The 24,992-nt window shown below is 43.3% G+C and overlaps 1 protein-coding gene across 1 annotated transcript; it reads right to left on the bottom strand.

Moving 5' to 3' along the window:
- Positions 1-24,504, bottom strand: gtpbp1l (GTP binding protein 1, like). The gene is made up of 13 exons (XM_076291397.1): positions 24,428-24,504; positions 23,897-24,085; positions 23,250-23,361; positions 19,433-19,613; positions 16,910-17,093; positions 13,062-13,226; positions 12,138-12,261; positions 11,856-11,970; positions 8,706-8,850; positions 7,458-7,776; positions 6,237-6,415; positions 5,491-5,640; positions 1-2,315 (listed from the first exon to the last, which is right to left on the bottom strand). The coding sequence occupies exons 2-13, from the start codon at positions 24,074-24,076 to the stop codon at positions 2,211-2,213; spliced, it is 1,959 nt and encodes a 652-aa protein (XP_076147512.1). The 5' UTR covers positions 24,077-24,085; positions 24,428-24,504; the 3' UTR covers positions 1-2,210.
- Between the last annotated feature and the right edge of the window lie 488 nt (positions 24,505-24,992).

The following is a 24,992-nucleotide window of genomic DNA, read 5'->3' on the forward strand; positions in this document are numbered from 1 at the left end:
TAGAATAACATTTCTTTTTTTTAATTAAAAGCATGTACAACACAAACCTTTTGTTGCCAATGTTAAATAGCATTCTTTTTTGCCGTTTTTTGTACATACATACAATAACTACTTCTTCGTCAAAAAATTAATCCATGCAGTAAAAACTTAAAAAGGGGGGAAATGATCCTGCCTTTTGGTTTCCCGCAATAAAAACCAATAATTAAAAAAACCTTCCAAAAATCCAAACCAACACAAAAGTCTGGCACATCCTGATAATGAGAATAAAACAAGAATTTAAACCTGGCAAGAAATCGCTTCAACTCTTGGACGATTAAGCTGCTACAATCCATAACCCCCCGGCCAAGCCTGTTTAGCTTATGAAGCTGGTGCTTTAGGTTCAAGTGGGTGACACAAACACACATTTCTGGAATAATGCTACCAGGTCTTTAGGCTAATCAGAAACCTTGGGGTCAGATGTGCATCCTCTGAATACTACCATCCTTGAGCTGCCTCTTTCATATGTAATACTTTCTTTCTAACCGCTAAAGCTTTCTTCATCTATGCCACTTTCCTGACCAACCACCAACAACTCTAGTGTGTACATCTTGCTGAGAGACTTCAGTCTGATAATGGAAACTGACAAAACTGATGTATAAAAGCTTGTCAAATATAAGAAACTATTGAACTCAAAGCCTCATCAACATATTCCGGTGTAAGCCTTGGATAGGGGTGGAAGGGAATTTCATAGTCCCAGTCGCCTCACCAAATTTTCCTATAAAATGCCTCATCAAATAAAAGTTCATTTCTTTCATACCAATTCCAAAACAAAAACACAATGAAAACAAAGCATCACTTCTAAAAACTTAGATTGCATTCCCTGTATGCAAGTCCCCTGCCATCAGTTCCATGCAGGGGAGAGAACCGCCAGAACCTAAAAAACTTCTTAACCTTGCTATTGTCTGAACAACCCACACTTTTTAACCTGGTTTCCTTACCACTGGGAATTTAGGCCTAGTCCTTAAAGCAATTTAACTGGTGCAAGACAAATGGGTATGTTGGACACAATATTACTGGTCTTGGCAAAGAGCAGAATTGTGTAAATCACAAACACACCACTGAACGAGTTTCGAAACTAAAACTCATTCTCAATGTCATTGTTCATGGGAAAAAAGGCAGTTTCAAACGCTGAATATCTGAATGCTGATGGCTATAACTGGAAAAATAGGAGGGATCCAAGGCTTAGGAGTATCATGTTGACCTTGAATTTAAACTGAACCTTCAAATCTCTTCATAAAGACTTACAAAAGACACATCTATTAATTTTTTCCCTGAAAAAAAGTGCTCGAACTCACCAAAAGCAGGTCTTGATTTGGTAATAAATTGAAAAATCTCTGCAGGTATAAATCTACAAAGTAAAATATTCAGTCTTTATCAATACTCGGCTTCAAACTGCAAAGTGGAGAACACCGTACTGTATAAATGTATTATCTACCAACTAATGCCATCAGACCTGAGGAACTATCCTTTTACAGTGGCTTACAAAACAGTTCTCAGTCAACATCCTAATTTTTGGCTACATAATTGTTTAATGCTGGGGTAAGAACAACAAAAAAACAGGACTCTAATGAAACTCGTGGTTAGCTGAATTTCTTCCATGGGGATGTAACAGTACACTTCCTCTCCACTCCAAAAAACACCATCGATTCCCAACAAAGGCTAGTTTTCACAGACAAGGTATGGCCAACATTCAAACAACAACAACAACAAAAAATCCCTCTCTTTTGTGTTCCATATCGACAGGACCTGCTGGCAAAACTGGACTGTGAAAAATAAACGAGGAGTCCAATGCAAACAAGGATTTGGCCGGGGCACTCTGATTGGGTCTGTGGGGAACATGGGCACCATGGGGGGGTTGAATGGGTTGTTAAATACAATGATTATGGGCCGGCGAAACGGCTTTGAGAATGGCAACACATTTCAAAACAAAATGAAAACCGAAAGGGGAATAAAAAAGGAAGATCAGCGATTATTGTAGAATAGTCTGAGAAAAGTCCTCTACTGGCTTGGTTGGAGAGCAAAAGGGCTCCCCTTGAATGCCAAAAATTGAAATGAAAAAATATCCCTGGTGCCAGAAATGAAAGAGCAGGAGGTCCTGGCTGGAGGATGGGGTGATGAGAAGCGGAGATGTCAGTTAGGGAGGAGGGGGTGGATGTGATGATGAGGCTGTTTTAGCCGCTTCCTGCTCCGGCAGCAGGGGGCACCAAGAGGCTGGTGAGGCCTTTACCACGGTGCCTCTGGCCCCCTCGCCGCCGCCCACCACCACCCTGTTTTGGCTGCGGAGAGAGAGAGAGAGAGAGAGAGAGAGAGAGAGAGAGAGAGAGAGAGAGAGAGAGAGAGACAAGGAGAAAATATTAGACAGAGAGAGAGAAATATCAGACCAAGAGAAAGAAAGAATCAGGTAGAGAATCAGAGAATGAGAGAGAGTGAGAGGGAGAGAGAGAGAGAGAAAAAAACAGACACAGAGAGATCAGACCAAGAAAAATCACATCAGAGTAATCAAATAGAGAATCAGAGACAGAGAGAGAGCTAGACGTAGACAGAGATCAGATCAAGAGAGAGAGAGAGAGAATCAGATAGCTAAAGAATCAGATCAAGAGAGAGAGAGAATCAGATAGCTAAAGAATCAGAGAGAGACATCCATGGCCCACTATGAGGACTGTTTAAAGATGACCCCTGGTGAGCTTCGCATTGACCTCAGCTCTCCATTCACTTGGTCTAAAGCTGGAATAGATCACAACTCATTGTCTTCTATGTCACACTTGAGGTGCTGTAATGCTATTTGAGAGCAGTTGTGAGAGGGGTGGCCTTGGAGCAGTAGATTTTAAGTGGCACTGTTGCTGCTACTGAAGCTGTTAAATCATGCTCAGACTTCTACACTAGTTAAAGTCACACCGCTGTTAAAACAGACACGACTGCTTTTAGTTATTACAGTGATGAGGGAGGGATACATCTTTGACATGCGAGAAACTTGAGAAGGGTTTAGGTGACATGTCAGTGTGTACAACGGACAGGGTGAGACTATTAAAGAGTAAACGAGAGGAAGTTTCACTCTTATGCTTTGGTGAAGCAGAACATTTTGTAATGGCAATAAAGCTCACTTGAACTGAATTGAGAGAGCGTGTGAGAGAGAGAGAGCGAGAGAGAGAGAGAGAGGAAGATAAATCTACTATTTCCATCAGCAGCCCTGCAGGAGGCCTGACACCGAGTGTTAAGATTAGACGCCGGCGCAGCTCATCTCCTTCCCTGATAACACCGGGACCGACGCCCGCCCCTCCCTCTCTCTCTCCCCCCCCCCCCCCCATCTCCCAGCGGTGACGCACAGTCAGGGCTGATGAGGAGGAGCCCATCTGACAAAAGCGGAGCTGTCCCAGAACTCATCAGGTTCAGTGATACGCCAGCTCAGCGCTATACCCCAGTGATAAGAATTACACTGAGCCCGTCAGCAAATGTTTGGGTCACGCAAAAACAGCCGCTGCTAGCGCCATCATCCCCTATATAAAGCCAGAGGCCTTTGACTATATGCCTATTTTATAAATAATGCTATTACTGCAGATATATTCTCTATGGCAGGACCCATTTGTATTCCTTTCCTTATATTTCTATTTCTATTAGGTTTCTAGCAGGGAGGGTTATCTGCTCTGGTGACTACGTTGCCGCGGTGACAGCATTCAGACGGGCTTGGTGTTAATTGGCTTCATGACTGATCTATGTGTGAGAGACGATTACACGGCGCAAATGAAAGTTTAGCTCAAAATGACAACTGTTGTGTAAAGTCCTCATGCTCAAGCCGACAAAACTCAGTGTGTTTTTTGTAGTCGATGCTATTCTCCGGGCATTTCTTTTTATACACTGTGCAAGTGAATGGGCATCAATTCCTTCTGATTACGGACATTCTGCTGGATAATCCGTGCAATACTGACAAGGGCGCGTCACACAAACTGTGTGATTTTTCCACGGAACACATCGTTCTAGATCAAATGAGTTTCTGTAAATGTGAAGTTCTGACAGGAAAACCTCACATTATGGAAAAGGCTGTAGATCTCTGCTCTGCCGAACACATCTGAGTGTTAAATTAAGGTTCTCGTGTAACCAATGTAGTCACTTTGGTTACACGATTCCTCATGCTTGACGTTCCAATTACAAGGTGTGTTTAGACCAGTCAGCCGTTACGGATGTTCTCTTTTAGTTGGGGGAACACAACAGGCATCCTTTTTGTTATTCAGCAGGAGAAACAAAAATCTCTCTCTTTCTTTACCTTGTTCTCTTTGTTGCCGTCTCTACTTTGCGAGTCCTCCTCCCCCACTGGCTAACGTGGCAGCAATAAAACAAGGGGAGAGGAGAGGGGGAATAGAAGAGGAGAGGAGAAGAGGGGGAAGAGAAGAGAGAGGGAAGAGGAGAGGAGAAGAGGGGGAAGAGAAGATAAGAATAGAGAGGGGGAAGAAGAGAGGAAAGGAGAAGAGGAAGGGGGAGAGAAGAGAAGAGAGAGTGAAGAAGAGTGAAGAGGAGAGGAGGAGAGGGAAGAGAAGAGAAAAGAGGGGGAAGAGGAGAGGAGGAGAGGGAAGAGAAGAGAAAAGAGGGGGAAGAGGAGAGGAGAGGGAAGAGAAGAGAAAAGAGGGGGAAGAGGAGAGGAGGAGAGGGGGGAGAGAAGAGAAGAGAGGGGGGAGAGGAAAGGAGAGGAGAAAGAGAAGAGAGGGGGAAGAAGAGAGGAGAGGAGGAGAGTGGGAAGAGAAGAGGAAGAGGAAGGAGGGGAGGACAAGGAGGGAACGGACCAGTGACAGCATAGAATGGATGGAATTTAAGTCCATGTGGCAAAAAATGTGGGGGAAAAGAAATGCAGGTGAAAGGTGAGAAAGAATATTTTTGTCAAAAAAAAGAGAGGGAGTGACAGGAGACAGAAAGGACAGAGAGAAGATTTAGACCGCCTGAGGAACCGGCTGACGTAGAGATATCAGAATGAAGAAAATAGAGACCGGCATGCACTGCACAGACCTGAAGTACAACACGGAAAGGAAAACAGTGCCCTACGGCAGCATTTGCTTCTTTCTGCACCTCTCTTACTTGAGGAGTCACACTGACATGTCATGCAGATATGTCCTGACGGGTGTGAATACATTAGGATCCATAGCTAAGAGTAATATCACATGAGAACATTCCTATAAGGCTCGGCTTATCAGGTAAATAGAGCTGGCAGCTGGCAGCTTTCAGTGTGTAACGAGTCACTTGCTGTAGCAGGCATGAAGATACCAGGTATGAACTGTGTGCCTCGATGCCTTGCTGCCAATGAATGCTATCTCTGATTGTCTACATAGATACATAGTCTGTGACCATGCAGGGGTTTTAAATATTCTTATAATTTCTTAGTATTTACTTATTTCTTTCCCTCCACCTAGCTTTGGCCTGACTTCCAGTTTTTGATATTGTTGTTGTTGTTGTTGTTGTTGTTGTCACCTGTGCAGAGCTTTGGTTGCCCTCTAATAACCCTGGTTCCTCGTTTGGCGCTGTCGTTCCGTCTCCGTGCGGTGACGTCTTCTTGCTGGACTGCATTTTCATTTGCTGGGGTTTGGAGTGGGAGGGCAGGTTGTTGGGCGACTGTAATAACTGTAAATAAAATAACAACACAAACAAACAAACAAACAAACAAACAAGTTAGTTAGGGGAGAGCTGACGAGAGGGTCAAAAAATAAATGCAGTCCTTAAAGCACAGCAAGTAAGACGATGTTGTGCAACGTGGGCGGTGGTAGTGTAGTGGTTAAGGAGCTGGGCTAGCGTGCAGTCGCCTGAAAGTTGTCGGTTCAATTCCCGGCTTCCACCGTTGTGCCCTTGAGCAAGGCACTTAACCCCAAGTTGCTCCGGGGACAATGTGATCCCTTGTAATATAGCTGACATATGTAAGTCACTTTGGTCAAGAAGTGTCTGCTAAATGTAATGTAATGTAATGTAATGTAATGTTTGGACACAGCGGTACAAGTATTACACAAAAATGACATCATATCACAATAGGCAATTATATCGCTATGCCTTTGGCTAAGCAAACTTTGATATGAATTTATGTTTGGTGTTTTTTGGAGGTCAGCAACTAACTAGCTGCCCACAGCAACTGATACACAACCTCTCCAACTGTCCAGGCCCGTTTGAGGCCGGAGGGCACGAGTGCCTCCTCTGGGCACCCTGGAGAGTCCTCGCTCCACACTGACCTTGGTGATGGTGCCAACGGCCTTGGTGCGGCCCTCCCTGAAGACCAGCCTCTGGTCGCAGTGCAGGTACTCAGGCGTCTTGATGAAGCGGAAGTGGACCAGGGCCTTGTCCCCCGTGCGCAGGCAGTCCCTGTTCATGGTCAGGATGGTGGCCGTTTGCCTGATGCTGCCACAGTGCACTGGGGCCCAGAGAGAACAGGAGCCATTTATAATAGTCAGTCATAATAGCATAATGTGCTTATAGCATTTTTTACATATCCTGTATTATTTTACATGATTGTGCCCAATGTAAGGAGCTAATGCTAAATAAGCTTGTAATGCTAAAAAAAAGTACTATGCCAGACAAAGTTGTTATTACTATTACGTTTTTATTTGCCCTCAAAACTCATTTGACACACTTGGGCCTGTTGCTGTAGAGCGGCGTTGCCCAACGTAGGGCAGAGGCTCCCTTTCGACCATGCGGTGTGTCGGGAGAGGATTTTGGCACCTCTGCTGTTCAGCGATTAGAGGAAGGGAAATGTTTACTAAAAAAACTAACATTCTTTACACTCTTGGACCATGTAAGTCTACAGCCAGATTCATTCAGATGAGTTAGTTTGTTTTTCAGCCAGCCTCATAGACCAGCAGCAGCAGTGCAGGCTGTACTTCACATTTAATCCACAAGCATCGGAGGGCTTCACAAGTCAAGGGCGGATAATATTAGACATGCTGCTGTTAGGTATTTAAAACACTGACTATACCAGGCATCTGTGGAAAACACTATCCAAAGGTTATCCAAACCTTACGATTGTATACTATGTTCCATAAACACACTACTGTATAAATAGTTTCCCACTGAATGGGAAATATATCAGCTTGTGATAACTTGTCATTAGCCCTTGGCTCGCTATGTGTACTAATAGTAAAGGTCTCCTTGCTTTATACAATACCAAAGTCCTTATGAGCATGTCTAGCCACTCAGCTCAGCAGCCAGCTTGGGTCGAATACTTTCCATGCTTTGAGCTTTGAATCTTTGCGCATATGTACCTACTGCACTTTTAGGCTTTCCCCTCTTCTTGAATTTCCCCTTTGGGATCTATCTATCTATCAATTTATCTATCTCTCATTATCACACTCTCCCTTATCCTCTACATGTCCAGTCTCTTCCCTGGTTCACTCCTGTAAGGTCATGTGTAATATGTCTTCCCGCTCACTAGGGGGTGCTCACGTCACGTCACATACCCATGGCCTGGTAGCGCGGCGATATGGTGGTAGGGTGGTGCAGCACCAGGATCTCGGCCTCAAACTCCCAGCATGCCTGCGGGCTGAGCCGGGGCGACACCATGACCATGCCCTTGCGTATGGACGAGCGCTTGATCTTCTTGAGGGCGAAGGAGGCCGTCTGGCCACCGCGGACCTCCTTGACCGGCATGCGCTTGCGGTGGATGGACTTGACGGCGATGGGGATGAAGGCGCCCAGGGGGTCCGGCCCCAGCAGCAGGGTGTCGTTGAGGCGGATGAGCCCGCGTAACGTGGTGCCCGACACCACCGTGCCCACACCCTGAGGACACACACACACACACACACACACACAAGCTATGTGAGTGACAGAAGTTTCACCCAGAAGAAAAAAAAACACCTCGGCAGATTCTAGGAGTCTAGTGAAAAAAATACACTATTTACAAACATTATTTGCCACTGTGCCAACACCATGACAACACTACAACATTCAGAGGAAAAAAAAAAAATATCTAGACAGTTGGCAACATCCAGACATTCTGGGCATACAAGACACATCCAAGTCCAGTAACAGACAATTATGAGGAGATGAAGAAGAAGCGCGCTTCCCCTGGACTAGGAAACAGGGCAACACCAGAGTAGCATACTAGGACTTAGTCATTTAACAAAACTCAAATCCCTTTCAATGAAAAGACCGGTACCCAACACTACTTTGTCCACACAGTGAGAACAGTAAGTAGGATTCGTAACGGTACACAAAAATCCCGGTTCGGTTAATTTTCGCCACAGTAAGCCTGTAGGTACTGCTAGCCTAACATTCACTAACAATATTACTGATGTGTAACAGGAATGGTATTTAGAATAGGTTAATTGGCTAAACTGACATATGGTCCGCCACTTATGTTTATCTGGGAACTCAAATTTGAATCATGGTCCACATGCAAAAAAGCTTACTGTTGATTTCTGTTAAAAGACTGCATTTGGTATATTCGGTACACATCTGTATTGAACCTAACATCCTGTAACCGGTTTGGTACAAATAATATTTTATTATATATTATGTGTACCTTTACATCCCTAATTCATCTGAATTACCCATGCTGAAGAAGGCTGCTAATACATTTTATACCAACACAGGGGAGACTGGAGATAGGTAAGAGGTAATCAGGATATACTGAATGAATTCTGTATTTAGGACACAGGAAATGGATTGGAGTGCGTGTGTGAGTGTGTCTCTTCATCTCCCCTCACCGGCACTGAGTATGTATCATCGATCTGAAACTCGGCTGGCTCGTCGTCCCGGAATGTAGTCCTGGACGACAGCAGGTTGAGGAACATCTTCAGCAGGTCCATGTTCTCTCCCGTCACGTTGGAGATCTGAAATATGGGGCACATTCTACCGGAATGTGGACAGACACACAGACACACACACGCACACGCACGCACGCACGCACGCACGCACACGCACAGTCCTCAAGGTTACTTAGACTGCTTCCAATTCCAGAAACATCCAACACCAAAAAGTAATTTTCAGATATTAAGCAAAAAGAAAGACATTGCCATTTCAGCATCTCTAAAAGGTCACAACTTCACATGCTTTCCAGCACAGGAGATTGATTCCATCCATTGGCAAAATGGAATAGATTCCATCCACTGCCAAAAGCAGTCCTGCTGTTCATAATGCAGCACGATTACACGCAGGCGTGGATCACTGCATAGGCTAGATATGGCTGCAGGTCCCACGTGTGGCAGCCTGCCAGGGGGCCCCCATTGGCCATAAAAAAATAAATAATTCATTCAAATTTACATTTACAAGAGAATAAAACGTACACTTCATTGGCCTAAAATAAATATTTAAAGTAGAAAGGCACTGATTGGGTAAAGATGTGGAAATTCACGGTCAAACTAGATTTCAAAAATATACGTCATTCATAGGCCTAGGCTACAGTTCCATTGGACACCTTGAGAAAAAGACGGAAAGAAGATATGAGAGCGGGTCTCAAAAGCCAAAGGTTCTTGTGTAAGAGCTAAAGAACAGAAGATATGAGAGCGGGTCTCAAAAGCCAAAGGTTCTTGTGTAAGAGCTAAAGAACAGAAGATATGAGAGCGGGTCTCAAAAGCCAAAGGTTCTTGTGTAAGAGCTAAAGAACAGAAGATATGAGAGCGGGTCTCAAAAGCCAAAGGTTCTTGTGTAAGAGCTAAAGAACAGAAGATATGAGAGCGGGTCTCAAAAGCCAAAGGTTCTTGTGTAAGAGCTAAAGAACAGAAGATATGAGAGCGGGTCTCAAAAGCCAAAGGTTCTTGTGTAAGAGCTAAAGAACAGAAGATATGAGAGCGGGTCTCAAAAGCCAAAGGTTCTTGTGTAAGAGCTAAAGAACAGAAGATATGAGAGCGGGTCTCAAAAGCCAAAGGTTCTTGTGTAAGAGCTAAAGAACAGAAGATATGAGAGCGGGTCTCAAAAGCCAAAGGTTCTTGTGTAAGAGCTAAAGAACAGAAGATATGAGAGCGGGTCTCAAAAGCCAAAGGTTCTTGTGTAAGAGCTAAAGAACAGAAGATATGAGAGCGGGTCTCAAAAGCCAAAGGTTCTTGTGTAAGAGCTAAAGAACAGAAGATATGAGAGCGGGTCTCAAAAGCCAAAGGTTCTTGTGTAAGAGCTAAAGAACAGAAGATATGAGAGCGGGTCTCAAAAGCCAAAGGTTCTTGTGTAAGAGCTAAAGAACAGAAGATATGAGAGCGGGTCTCAAAAGCCAAAGGTTCTTGTGTAAGAGCTAAAGAACAGCAAGACCAACATCTCCTGCAAAAAAGCCTACTGCTGTGTGTTTGAGTAGCCTAAACCACATGAAGAAAGCATAGAGAACTGTCACACAAGGGATGCTAACAATGCCCATAAGAATGAAGAAAAACGTCTAAAGGCAGGAATATGTAGGCTAGTTCATAACTGCTGTGGCATTATTGCATTTGTTGTCGATTATTATAAACTGTCTGCTGGTGTAGCAAATCGTAGGCTATGTCTTTTGTTTTATGTTAGTTGTTACTGTAAGGAAGTTGTCTGCAAAGATGTCTTGTCTGTGAGTATTTATTTGGTGGTTCAACTGCTGCTGCCTGTTGTGGGTAGGCCAGTTGTTGCTGTAAGGACGTTGTCTGAGTAGTTGGTGGTTCAATTGCTGCTCTGTAAGGATGCTGCCTGGTGTGAGTAGGCCTGTTTGTTGTTCAGCTATTGCTGTGCCAACGTTGCAGTGATGTTGTATGAGTATCTGGTGGTTCAACTGTATGTTGCCTTATGTGGTAGGCCATTTTGTGGGAGGGGGGATCACAGAAAATGTAGCCTAGGGGCCAGTGACCACCTTAATCCACCCCTGATTACACGTCTCTTACCAAACATGACACGGTCAGACACGACACACATGAAGCTGACCTGGCAGCTCTGACCTCTAAAAAAAACTGCCATTATGCGGTCTCCCACCCGCAGGTACTTTTCTGATTTCATTTTATGTCACCCTACTATGAAAATATAAGCTGGGATCGGATATGACATACAAAGTGATGAGACAAATTCCAACACCCTCTCTTTCCCTATAGGCCTGTTCCATTTGAAAGAAATGATCTGGTGTTCCAATCTACGGAATGAAGCGTTTGGCTGTGAAGGCTCATCTGAAATCAAATTAAAGAGAACAGAACAGAAAAGAAAAGGCCCTGATTGAATATTCTTGTGGAAGCACGGCTGTCTGAGGAGCTCTGGTGTGTGTGTGTGTGTGTGTGTGTGTGTGTGTGTGTGTGTGTGTGTGTGTGTGCGCGCTTTTTAAGTTGTAATTAACTGGGCCAGCCCAAGCCAAGCCACAATTTCCATCCCCCACAAAAATGCTGACCATGGACCATGCAGAGGATGCGAGTGACCGTTCACTAAGGAGCACAGCGTGGCGCACAAGCTCTACTCAGATCGCTACTTTTTCCGCTGATCTAAGCGACTTTTAATTTATTCTTTAGCCACCCCCTCAAAGTCTGTTGTTTACACAAATAATCTGCCTTTAAACGTCCCCACCAGGACATACATCTTCGTTTGTTGAAGTCAGACGCCATTGTTATTTTACCTATGGACTTGACGGTACAAACTGATCAGCCCTTGTACTATCACTTCCTATTCGCTGATACTATTACCTCAAGATTAAATACGTAATATGGTCGGTTGTTCACATCGTTTCAAGATAAAGTGTAACATAGCTTCAGCCCTAATTGTACTAAATGGGCAAACACTGAGTGCTGTCTTAATATATTTGCCCTTGCCTCTCCCATCTGAATTTAGAGGCATGTAACAACTGAACGTACATGAATGAATAACTCAGCGCAGATAAGAGCGGTCAAAAGTATAGCATGCGTAGTCAAGTGGTCCGAAGACAGGCCTACCTCTCTGAGCTGAAGTTGGAGGCGGTGACTATAACGTCATCTTTGTTCTGTACCAAGACAGGGATTTTCCTGCAGCCCGGAGATTTGAGTAACCTCTGCAGTAATTTCAGCGTCTCTAAAAAAAAAAGAAGCACACACGGACATTACACACATCCTTGTTTTCTACGCACTCTGAAGACATAAAGGTGAAGCTGTTTAGCTTAGCCTTGTTTAAAGAAAGGTTCACTTATCCGTGATAATGAGGTGTTTTATCTGCAAATGGCTGCAGCAGAACTCTCTCACCTTGTAAAATATTGGCTGGGCACATGTCTATTTTTGTGACCACAACAAACACGGGGACATTTAATGCCAAAGCCAGGCCAAGATGCTCTTTTGTCATTCCCACAATCCCTGCATTACTGCCAACCTAGAGAGACAGAGACAGAGAGACACAGAGAGAGAGAGAGAGAAAGAGAAAATAAAGTGGGGAAGAAGCAGAGGTTAAGACATAATGGTGACTAAAAGATCCTACACATTCCTGAATGTAAGTTCTTTCTTAAGAATGACCTTTTCAAATGTTCAAACCATGACAGAGAGGGACAAAAGAGCAGATGCCAAGCAATGGATATCATCTTTAGATATGCGATTAACTCATGTACGAATCGCCGTAAACACCGTACAACAACCTCAATACCAACACCTATTAGTGAAATGCAGCCTAAATAATGCCTTCATGTATTCCGAATCCAACCTATCCAGCCTCCCGGTTTTATACTCCCTCACTTTCTCTTCCTGTGGGCTTCCTCTCCAGGCTCTCTTGCCCCCTCCTCTACTTCCTTCATCAGCTGTAGAAATGTAAGGTGTCAACATCTATCTTGAGGGCCTTCTACACTTCAGCTGTGGAGAGTGTTCTAGGTGGCATCATCAGTTGGTATTGCAGGTGCATGTGATAAATAAAACTCTGTGAATCCTTTGGTCTTTTTCCCCTCCCTCCTCACTCCACTGGCAACATGCTCCTCCTCCTCCTCCTCCTGATCTGCTCTTTAGCTAGTTCTCCCTGCCTCCTCCTCCTCTCTTCCTGATCTGCTCTTTAGCTAGTTCTCCCTGCCTCCTCCTCCTCCTCCTGATCTGCTCTTTAGCTAGTTCTTCCTCCTCCTCGGCCCCAACTCTGTCCTCATCTCTCTCTGCCAGTTCCCTCTTTGGTTCTCTCGTCCTCAGCCATCTCACCATGAGCATGCAGAAGTCCGGCAAGTGTCCAGTCATGCCGAACACGGTGGTCTTGAGGTACTTCTCGTGACCCGCCAGGTCGATGAAGGTGATGACCTTGGAGGAGCGCTCGCAGATCTTGGTCCAGTCCAGGCTGCCGCCGTGGCTATCTGGTTTGTTCACCACCTGAGGAGATGGGGGCAAGACGAGACAGGTGTGTACTAAACTGTGACTGATCAAGCCAGGAACACCTGGACACGGAAAAGTGAGTTTTGAGCATTGAGTGCTTCACTAGTCATCATGCAAAGCGTTCTTATTTAAATAATACATGAACGCTATGCTGCATATATGGAATGCATGCTATTATGTCAAGCGAGTGTGATAGATGTGCATAAAATGACCATGTCCATGATCTCTTACAACCCTAGGGTCATTGTAGGGTCAGTTACCAGAGTCAGCCACAGGCCACATGTATTATCAGTAAAATAATGCAGTTTGGCAAATCTGCCAGATGGACATTGGTCTTAAAAGCTTGACTGATTAGATGTATACATGGGCTGTAACACCCACCAACATTAAACGTCCCACCAACATAATAAACCAGAAACGCAATAAAAATCTGCACATTTTAAACCCTCCAACGTAATAACTTCCCACCCACGTCATAACCCAATAATTATTACATTTGCCGGAAGTTATTACGTTGGTGGGGAGGTTAAAAAAGTTCATGTAATAACTTTCCATCATCTTCACTGATTTAGTGAAATGATATTTGTTTCATCAATTGTAAGGGTATAGTTGTCAACAGTTGTCACCATCTAAACCAATCTCATGACCATGAGCCAAGCAAAGCTAGACAGACATGTCCTTGACTCTTTTTGCAACATTTCTTGAACTAAACAGAGGTACAGTATGTGCATTGGCTGAATTAACACAACTTCATGCATTTCTTTCACATCTACTGCGGTCATATTCACTGTGTTCACTCGGAAGGAATCAGTTGACATGGCCAGGCTCTTGTAATGACATCTCGGAACATGTTAAGAGGCCAAAAGCACGTTTAAAACCTGCCCCGTTACAGCCGCCTGGGTGCGAACTCTAGCAGGACCGTAACAGCACTCCGTCTAGGCACGTGTTGAAATCGACCGGAGTTCTCTTTTAAGATGCAGCATCATGTTTGTGAGTCTGAATGTTGCTAAAAAGGAGAACATGGAAAGTGATGTGCAAATAAACCTTCTAACGGTTAGTCGAGTTCCCACGGGTCCTTAAAAGCCATGAGAATTTATGAAAATGAGTGTGGAAATCAAGGCCTTGAAAATGTTTGGAAATAGACATAAATAGACATATGTAATTAAAAGTGTTTGAATTTCTATATGTTCTGTTAGAGAAGGCAAGATAACTACTTTGTCAGCCATCACTGAAACATGGCACAATTGATAAGCATTGACACATTCAAGCCTCTCTTTTTTAAATGTTCTCTCTGAGTTTCTGTAAAGCTATAAAGTTGTTGTAAACAATTTGTAGCAATTAACCTTGATTCATGTCTTAAACCAGTGGTCCCCAAACTATGCCCGCCACCTCATTTTGGGTGGCCCCCCAAAACATGTCCGTGGTATATAGCATCTGCCCCGCATGGGAGTATGACATCGTCAAACTATAACCTCCGTAATTCCCCCATTCATTCTCTATAGCGAGTCAGTACACATGTAATACTCTTTTTGTCCACTGGTGGTTGTTTTGGCGCTGTTTCCGCGTTTGCCATCGAAAACGGAATAAAATGTAGGCCTACTTGCAAACAATGTAAGAGGCCTATGCTGACTGTATCAGTGCTCAAAGTATTCTAAAAGTTTATCAATTAATTGCTAATAACTAACTAACTTCTATTCAAATCATATTTCTGGGACTTTCTGGGATAATTATTTATATTTTGTATCCACTCGTTCAAATGTTCATACAAATTCACAATTCACAAAGTTCTCATCAGGTGAGTAAAAGTGGTCATTTCAGATGTTTTTGCCAGCACTTCATAAAACTCTCATAGTTTGAGAACTTTAAATTATTTGTAGGATATTGCTTGTTCACAATTTGAGCTGTGTATGCAAAGAGTTCAGAGTTAACACATTTTGAATATTTAATTTGAGCTACATTTTACACTGATATGGCATGATGGCAATTTAAACACAGCTAGCAATGGTATTAAATTACAGTAGCTTATGATTAAATGTAATGGAATATTCAACTAAGGTAGACTGTTCACAGCACTAAGCTATTTATGGTTACTGATATACTCCGAGTCTCTGGCCCTCTCTTAGAGCCAGGCATTTTGAGCTGGCCCTCGGAAGAAAAAGTTTGGGGACCACTGTCTTAAACCGTTGGGTCTTTGAATTTGAGGGAATTGGACCTGGGAAATCCTTGAAAAGTCATTGAATTTTAAGAAGGTGTGGGAAGTATGGGAACATTAAAGATTAAATCTCTTTGACAGTGTACATGGTTCTAACTGATTAACGTTAAAATAACAGACAAAGGGCACAACATTATTCTTTCTGAATATAATGTTTCCTGTATAGCTGAGAAGTTTCTTGAAACCTACACATAACTGAACTAGACATATTAGTCATGTTTGTCTTTAAAACACAATGTTATTACATTGAACTAACATATTTTGCCACAGTAATGAATTTATCCAACAGAATCATGTAAAATTAAGATTTGTTTAGATGGATGCTAACAATTGTTGACAACTATATCCTTACAATTGATAAAACAATTGATATAATTTCACTAAATCAGTGATTTATTACAGTGGTGGGAAGTTTTTATATTAACGTTTTAACATTCTCACCAACGTAATAACTTAATGTAAAAAACTTACATTAACATAATTATTGGGTTTATTACGTTGGTGGGAAATAATTCAGAGTTCCCACTCTAAGTCAGATGTAAAATTCCATTCCAGACACTTTTCCCTGGCTTTCCCTCACAAAAAAACCCTGAATTTCCATGACTGTATGCCCATTGAAATCTGCCCATTCTAATTTGGATTTTCCAAGCCCATTGCAGCTGGTTTTTAAAATGGATATTTGTGTGAACATTTTACCAACTTATCAATTTCATTAAGCAGATGTCAAATAAATAGAACTTCATTAAGTGTAACTTCACTTTATTCAGACACTGTGACTATAGATAATAATACACATCAGTGCTTTGTTGACTAAGGGCTTCACTTCCCACCTTGGACTTCTCAGATGATATTATTCAATTCATTAGAGTATAAACAAACCAATACTTTCAAGTTGAACCAACAGTCATTTATATTCCTGTGCTTAATGCTTTATTGATTTCAACTAATTTCATTAATTAAATTTAGCACAAAAATGTATAATAGAACACCATTTACTTGGATACACTGCAGTTCCCTTTATAAAGAAATGCTACCACCTGATAAGCTACAATGATCATGTAACATTTTCCCATGGGAGATTTTTTATTTAGTTTCTATTCCAGTATTTTTGCTGACACGTTTGCTTTACTTCAGTTCCTTGTTTGTTCTCTGCCCTTTCCAGGTCACACTGAATTGAAACCTCCACTGCTGCTAAATGTTGAAAACATAAATCTGTACAGTGTTTCCCACAGAACTGAATTCCATTTGTGGTGGTTGGTTTGCAGAATTAACTTGAATACAACAGAATGAGATAAAAAAAAAAATCCTGCTTAGTGTTTTCCCTTACCTTCATCATTCCATGAAAGAGTAAAGAGTGAAACCTGAACCCTCTCATCCCCCAGAATCCCACCTGAAATGCTGATGTTGGTAGTGTGGCATTAAGCCATTGGAGACACAGTGTAACTTGTCAGATTGGAAAGATGCCCACCTGTCCATGTTGGTCAAAGCCCAGGATGTCGTTGCCCACACTGCTTGTGCGGCCGCTCTCCATCTCATGTTTGTGGCGGAAGAGTTTCTGGCGGGCAAAGCCGCGGCCGTTGTCCAGCTCTCCGTGGGTGAGCACGCCCAGTAGCGTACTCTTACCAGCGTCGACGTTCCCCACCACGGCCACTCTAGGATACACAGAGTTCTTAATCAGTAACCAGGACAACAGTCATCAGGATGTGGTCTGGTCAGACAAAGCAAACATTCGTTAGCATTCATTTTTACATGTAGCGCAAACAGTCGGGTACATCATTTGAACTCTACAAGTTGACTAACACGTTCATTTTTCTCTGAGATTCTGTGCCATGTTATAGACTCCCTGCAACTCCCTGAGTATCATCTGCTGTTCTGACGGCTATGCAATTGGATGTCTGATTTTAGACTAGAGATGGGAAAAAAACACATTCAGTATATCTTCTCTTTAATATTTAATTCAACAACGATATGAAAATTTCACCATGCGAAAATAGTATTCACTACTGTTCACTACTGTACTGTTGTCATCTCCGATCAGTATCAATGACATTGATCGCACGGTATGGAACATCCCCTATTTCAGACTGCCAGTAACACAGGACAGACATAGAACAAACTGACAGACAGTCAGAGAAAGCGAAAGAGAAGGTAGAATGGATGCCAAGACAGAAACTGAACAGACTACAACAGCTTGACACCCCAAGACAGAGACACTGAGACGAGGAAAAGCAGAAGAAGAGACTGTGACAGGGGGGAGAGGTGGCAGAGGCGAGAGAGAGAGAGAGAGAGAGAGAGAGAGAGCGAGAGAAATAAAATACAAGATGACCACACCGCACAGAAAAAAGTGGGAGCTAAAGAAGAAAATTGGATCGAGAGGCCAGAGGACATCAAAAAGAAAAAAGAAAATAAGTGACAGGCTTGCAGAGAGAGGGAAGACTGGAAAAAAAATAGAGGAGAAAAGTGTAGTACAGCCCCCATCTGTTTGGCAACACCAACACAGACTAGAGTGCTTCTGTGTGCACATCATTCCTAGCGAACAGAATGAACGAATGCCACAATCAATGTATCAATGATGTAGATATCAGCTGGTCCAATATTTACTTAAATCCATTAAAGGGGCAATTCTTAGTTTTTGTTTTACACTAAGGTTATGGTTAAAAAATACTTAATATAAATCCATGAAAACAAACTCCATTCTCTCTGAACAGTTGCTGCGGAATGGAATAATAGGATAGTGCCATCTAGTGGACAGAGGAGACGGGCTACACTCACACCCAAGTGGGGAACATTCACACAGCAGACAAACCTCATTTCAACATTCACACTTGCTCCAAGATAATTCCATGTCATGATCACCCATCATACCTGTCAACATTTAGCTTTTAAATAAAAGTTTTTTTTTTTCTATTTTGCCAGTGTTTGCACAGAATCAGTGTTTGCATATTTAACATGTTTCATGCACTCCTTGCAACCCTACATTTCGGTCGTTGCTTTTAACTTACCGATAGAGATACGCATGCCAGTTATGTATCTAACCTGCTGCCTGCAGCTTACCTCCGAAACTCCAAATCTGCTGTCAGATGTTCCAAGGACACAATTTGCCTATTGTGTATCAACAACACTCAATAACAGTAATGACGTGATGTGTTAATCACAACATTTCTTCTCTCACAATTTGACAAACTAGGCTATTCAAGCCGCTTTCTTGCGAGAATCAGTGGCTGTGCGGTGTGCACCCGCTTCCTTATTTGGGTTTTGGGTTACAAAAGAGTTGAAACTGTCACTGTGTAGGCCAGTGTTTTTCAAAGTGGGGTCCGGGGTTCTGCAACAGTGCCTATGTAAGCTACACCAGTTTATATCATATGAATCCTTGACACAATAAGCAAGGTGCAAAGACATTAAGCAAGGTGGTTCAGTGAGTAGGCCTATTGTGTAATATAATGTGGATCTACTGTATTTTTTTAGATAGGTGGTCCGTGATTTTTTTTTTTTTGTTGGTTAAGTGGTCCTTGGTCTGAAAACGTTTGAGAAACACTGGTGTAGGCTATGTGTAGGGTGTATTTTGACCATCATTTGGCAACCTGGGAAAGGTCAGCCTAACAGAAAAAATGAATGGATCCGTAATTTTAAAATGAAGTTTGATGGTCATGCAAATTCCAGGAGTTTCATCATTTGAAAAGAGGCCAGGCCTGAGCTCATACAAACACAGACCCCTTCAGAATCCTGCTACAACACATCACTACAACACTCCAATGGCTTTCATAAGGCCTGTGTTTGCCCATGTACTGTATACATACCATCTGAGAGGAGGGTGGTGTGTGTGTGTGTGTGTGTGTGTGTGTGTGTGTGTGTGTGTGTGTGTGTGTGTGTGTGTGTGTGTGTCTGCACAGCCAGTGGGTTGTAGCACAAGATCAAGCCAGCTTGGGTCTCTCCCACTTCTCTCTCGTGAGTCATCGCGAGTCCCCCCGCCCTTTCTCTGGCTGCCTCTCACCTGACTTCCAGGAAGTCGGTGTCTCCGACGCGGCGACGAATGAGGTAGTCGCGCACGCAGCCCCCCGTCTCTGCCCGCTCTCTCAGCAGGATGAGGTCAGCCTCCACCTGCTCGCACAGCGACTGCACCGTGGCCACCGACGCCTCCATGTCCTGCTCGTTCAGCCCGTACTCACCGCCGTCTGAGAGGGTCGGGGTACAGACAGGTAGAGAGAGGGTCGGGGTACAGACAGGGAGAGAGAGGGTCGGGGTACAGACAGGGAGAGAGAGGGTCGGGGTACAGACAGGGAGAGAGAGGGTCGGGGTACAGACAGGGAGAGAGAGGGTCGGGGTACAGACAGGTAGAGAGAGGGTCGGGGTACAGACAGGGAGAGAGAGGGTCGGGGTACAGACAGGTAGAGAGAGGGTCGGGGTACAGACAGGGAGAGAGAGGGTCGGGGTACAGACAGGTAGAGAGAGGGTCGGGGTACAGACAGGGAGAGAGAGGGTCGGGGTACAGACAGGTAGAGAGAGGGTCGGGGTACAGACAGGGAGAGAGAGGGTCGGGGTACAGACAGGTAGAGAGAGGGTCGGGGTACAGACAGGGAGAGAGAGGGTCGGGGTACAGACAGGGAGAGAGAGGGTCGGGGTACAGACAGGTAGAGAGAGGGTCGGGGTACAGACAGGGAGAGAGAGGGTCGGGGTACAGACAGGGTGACAGAAGTGACAGAAGAGAGACAATTACATATACAGTACACTGTAATACACTGTATGGTAATATATTATGAATAAGTAATGGTTCAATCCTTATTAAAACATTAATCTTCACATTTTTTTAGCCCATGATATTATTTCAGTTTTACAACCTGAAAAACACAGTATCTGGAAAGCCATGTTTGGGCATTAATATCAATAAATATCATATTAAGTGTCATTTGCAGCCAACCCAAACTTTTGTAGGATGGAAGACAAGCATGCCCTTAGTATGACTGAAACACTAAAAGTGTGTATACTAGCATGTTCATTGGTTGTCTATAAGGCCCATTTGCTGTCAATCATTACTTTTTCTTTAAATGTAATATTTTATTTACCGGTATGTTGAGCCAACATTTGAAGTAGAGGTCTGCGCGAGACAGATTTTTCAGTCCCACTCCAGCAATATTTTGCCCCGGTGCCTGGTTCTCTCATTAGTGACTCCCTACGGCTATGCTAGGTGAACGATTCCCTTATTACAAGTTTGTTTACCATCAAATTGGTTTCGCAAAGGTTATATTAAGGTGAAAATCTTGCACAGTGTACCTTTAAAGCCTGCACAAAACAGCTATGCAGGAGGGATATTCAGTTCTGCTTTCAGGAGCAGTTGACACACAGAACTGAGAAAGACTGCTAGATGTCTGATTTTACCTTTCCTTAGAACATCTGAAAAAGCCTACTAGAGGTGCACTCTTCCGCATGCTTTCGACTTTGAGCTTCGACAACATCTTTCAAAATGTTTCCCACGCCGCACTCGTTAGCGCCACGATCCAGGGGTCTTGCGGGACTCCCACGGGAGTGCACACCTCTAATTTGAGGTCTCCACAAATAATGGGCATGAGTATATTAAGGATAAAACACAGGGAGGTTGTGCTTTTCTGTCATTTTCAAAGGACTGAAATGGTATGTGGTCGTCTGGGTGAACCCAGATGAACCTGTTAGCACATTTAGATTTGCAGTGCAGGTCCGCCAGCAATGGTTCCAATTGACGGCAGATCCCATTAATCCACACAGGCATCAAACAACTGGCCGACCAGTTCCTCAACATATTTGTGATGCAATGAGAAGAATGAGGAACCACTAAAGATGTGTGGAAGTGTGAAGTGTAGGCCTGAGATACTCATACTCTTTGAGATGCAAAAGGGGAAAAGGGGAGTACTACATTTTGGGCCGACAGGCTAAGATCTGACAGCACAACAGTGACAAGTGAGGGTGAGACTAGAACAGAGAACATAATGTAGTCATATCACCATCATTTGTCATGAGAGAGATCAGAGGTGATCGATAAGGGGCGTATTACATTCCATCCAAACAAAAACAATTAGCCATTTTCACTGGTAGTGTCAAGACAAGGTTAGTACAATAATTCTGAACTTTTGGTTCACACATAAAACCCGCCCCTTTAGCGTCTAGAAAATGTCAAGAGGCTAATTCTGTCTGAAAACAGTTTAACAGTGAGATGAGTGGTAAAATGCTTCATGACAGCAGATGACAGCCCACTGAGTCTAAGCCACGACATAAATTGATCCCCTAAAACAGAGAACATGACGGCCAAAGGTGCCCTTTGACCTATAGGGACAGCTGAGAATGGGAGGGGTGACAGAGCACTGCTTAGGAGAGCAAAACACACTGTGTACAAAACACGCTGCCACAATGCAAAGGGCGCAGGCAAGAACATAATGGCTAAATCATCCCATAGGATTTGAGAAAATGTCACCGTCAAAACACAGTTATAAAAAGTCTGCATGGGGAAGAGACAAATTTAAAGCTCTGCACTATTCAAAATGCCACACACACTGACATTTTAGAGGTAACTGACTGCACGGCCCCGGTTTGTTTACTCAAAAACATTGATCTGAGACTAACTTGTTGATGAGAGAGGGAGCCCTAATCTATATTAGACACAAACAATCCAAATGTAATTAGTGCAAAATGTAGAATGCTTTTCACCTGCTTGAGCCACACGGTTTTGGTAAAAAAAAAAAAAAAAAAAAGAGGCACCCACCCAATGAACCCTCTCCAAGCCCACAATCAATGTGGATTTCAGCAAGTGCATTCTTGTGAGTTCAGCCTCCAAGCAGTTGCCACTCATTGCCCCAGAACCCAGAGGCTGTGTGTCCAGAATGTTTTTACGGTGGCCATGGTAACACCAGACTGGTGTCAGAGTTGTGAACATGTGCTATGGCCAGGGAAGGTAAAAAAAGGTCACTGGGCTACTGTGAAACGTCTGGAGCTATGGGTGGCTTTTCACAAGTCTCAGCCAGATTGTTGAGCTGTACAAATGATATTAAGGCTGACTTTTTGAGCTGTAACTGCAGCGTTTCGTCTAAATTTTGTGGCTTGCCTAGCCTGAGTGTTCCCATGCTGCCTTGCGCGCGATTTGATTCACGCTGCTAAGGCAGCCTGGAGACCATGTAGCAAATTTTCGCCTGAGATAGGGGACCAATCACAGAACAAGGGGGAAAGCAAGACGATGATGAGCTATGCACAGACGCATTTGATAGACATCCGTGGCACCCAATAAACGGATCTGGGCATTTTTTTCAAATACGAGAAAATGAACGTTTGGTTCCCAGACCACGTCTCATTGAGAAGTGGTGGCGCTAGCCAGGCTATGGCTTGCCACCGCTGTCTCAGAAAAAGGGCGGGCAGGCGTACAATACTGTCCTGGTTGCCTCGTAAGTTATCCTGTCAAAGTGTCCTCCTCCGCTGGCTTGCACTCACATCGCAGTTCAAAAATAAACAGCAATACTAATCAGAGGTCATGTATTACCTACTCTGGGGTTGACAGCAAATAAGCAAATTTCCCAAAAACTTGAACACCATGGAAGAATTGACATCTATGGCCCTTGGGGTCAATATTCAAAGCTTTTTTATACGGAGATGGTACCCAGTTAGTCTAAAAACGGCTAAAAGGGTCATGACATTACATAATGCAACATCTAGCATTCCAGGCACACATTGGCAATGTCAATGAAATCATTCTCCACATTGTAAGTCAGTAAATCAGACTGAGTTTGAGCAGTTGTTTTGAGGTTTAAAAAAAATCTATTGTGTTGCTTCAAAGTTCACAAAGAGCAACTAACCTGAGCCCATTCCCACCACGTAGATGGTCTCCCCACAACCCTCATCCATCCTCTCCCTGAGCTGTCGAAATAACACATCATACTGTTCTCCAGTTGGACTGACCAGAGCCATCTGAAGGACAAGTTGAAAAGGCACTTCTGTTAAAGTTAATAAGGCATTTCTGTTAAATAGTATGCTACTACAGTAATATGCAAAGTAAGTTGTGTTAACAGGAAGTCAAAAATTTAAAATGAATGCTATGCTTGGCTCCCAACTTGACAGAACAAACAGAAGCAAACATGGTAAATTGCAAAAATAATATGTCAATGAATAATTAAAATAATGCAAGCCCAAAATGTGAAATCCTTTGTCAATTAACATGATCAATACCATGGCTGCACACTGAAGTGGACATAATATTGGCCAGATGGTACTTTTCTGTTGACGTTACCATATGTTGACATGGCTAGCTACGTGTCATTCATTGAAAGAGTCGGTTAGCTTGCTAATGCTAACCTTGTGTACATATAACCAGACAGTTCCACAATTAAATACACTGGTCGAATTTTACCATGAACAACATGTTTTGCAATGACAGCAATAAAATAGCTGAAACGTTAAATGATATATTAGAGAACGTCATGTCAGATAATAGACACAGGCCTACCTTGCTAGTGAGGTCTAAATGATCCTCGGCCTCGCCATTGTGAGCTTCCCCGTCCTCATAACAGTCCCCTCCAGATGGATCATCGTCGCTTCCCCGGTCTGGAGCAAACATGCAGGCAGGTACAACAGTGTCTGCCACTGCTATTGAACTCGGGCTTAAACTCGACTCGGTCGCCGCCATGTCTAATACCTGTCATTGAAGACAATAATGGTTCGTATCAATTAATGCACTGATGAACAGTTGGCTGTAAATTTGGCTAGCAAGAAGTTAGCTAGCAAGCTAGCCAAACACTGTAACGTAAGCCAAACGTAGTTTAGCCAGCTTGCTAAGTGTTGGCTAACAATACTAGCAAAACAGCTACCTGTAAGTTTATAAAGTTTGTGTTTAAACTAAAACATCCATGTCTAGTGCAACGGAAGTAGCTTTTGCAGAGACGCATCTGGGTTAGGAATATTTAAATGTTTATGTTCATCACATTTCATAACATTAACACATTGCAACTTCAAATCTGAGCCCAAAATACACACATACCAGCTGGGTCGTTGCGTGGCCTTGCTTGTACCACTGTCCCAGATTCGACAATATCAACGCACACGCCCACTTATGAATAATGCATAGGCTATCTATTATCACTTATCTACTATCCCGACTTTATTCACATTTTCGGTGAACACAAAAGTCACAAACTATGTGAAATACAAAATGACCTTTTGGTTAACATTTGAAATAGCCTATACTGGGGCCCCAGCTGTCATCTATCCTACTTACTTGGTCTACACGAATAACTGCCAACAGCACTTGATTGGTACTTATAATGATATGGCATTGGTGGCCACCCTGACAGATGAGCATACAAACCTGCAAACAACACTAGCAGAGAATGTCTAATAAGGAGAGAACCTTCACTCTCGGAACTCTTCCGGTGTGGTACTGCATCTGGGGGCGCTCACGGGCGAGTCCAGAATGAATGGAGGTCTATGGAACTGTACCCCTCAAAATCCACTTTTCTCGGGATATAATTTTTTTTTCAAGTAATTTGAATATTGTATTCGAAAGGGGAGGCAAAGACAATACACTTGGTTGAGTATTATATTTT

The sequence above is a fragment of the Alosa pseudoharengus genome, unplaced genomic scaffold, assembly GCF_046254945.1.
Source record: "Alosa pseudoharengus isolate Yale_2024_CS ecotype anadromous, Long Island Sound unplaced genomic scaffold, YU_APseudo_1.1 YU_APseudo_1.1_scf_1, whole genome shotgun sequence".
Lineage (NCBI taxonomy): Eukaryota > Metazoa > Chordata > Actinopteri > Clupeiformes > Clupeidae > Alosa > Alosa pseudoharengus.

Coding starts and splice junctions, on each gene's coding strand:
- gtpbp1l (XM_076291397.1), bottom strand. CDS start 24,076: ATGGCGGCGACCGAGTCGAGTTTAAGCCCGAGTTCAATAGCAGTGGCA. Junction 7,777..8,705: donor ATGATACATACTCAGTGCCG/GTGAGGGGAGAT, acceptor GTGTGTCCTCAG/GGTGTGGGCACGGTGGTGTC. Junction 5,641..6,236: donor CCGTTGGCACCATCACCAAG/GTCAGTGTGGAG, acceptor TTTTATTTACAG/TTATTACAGTCGCCCAACAA.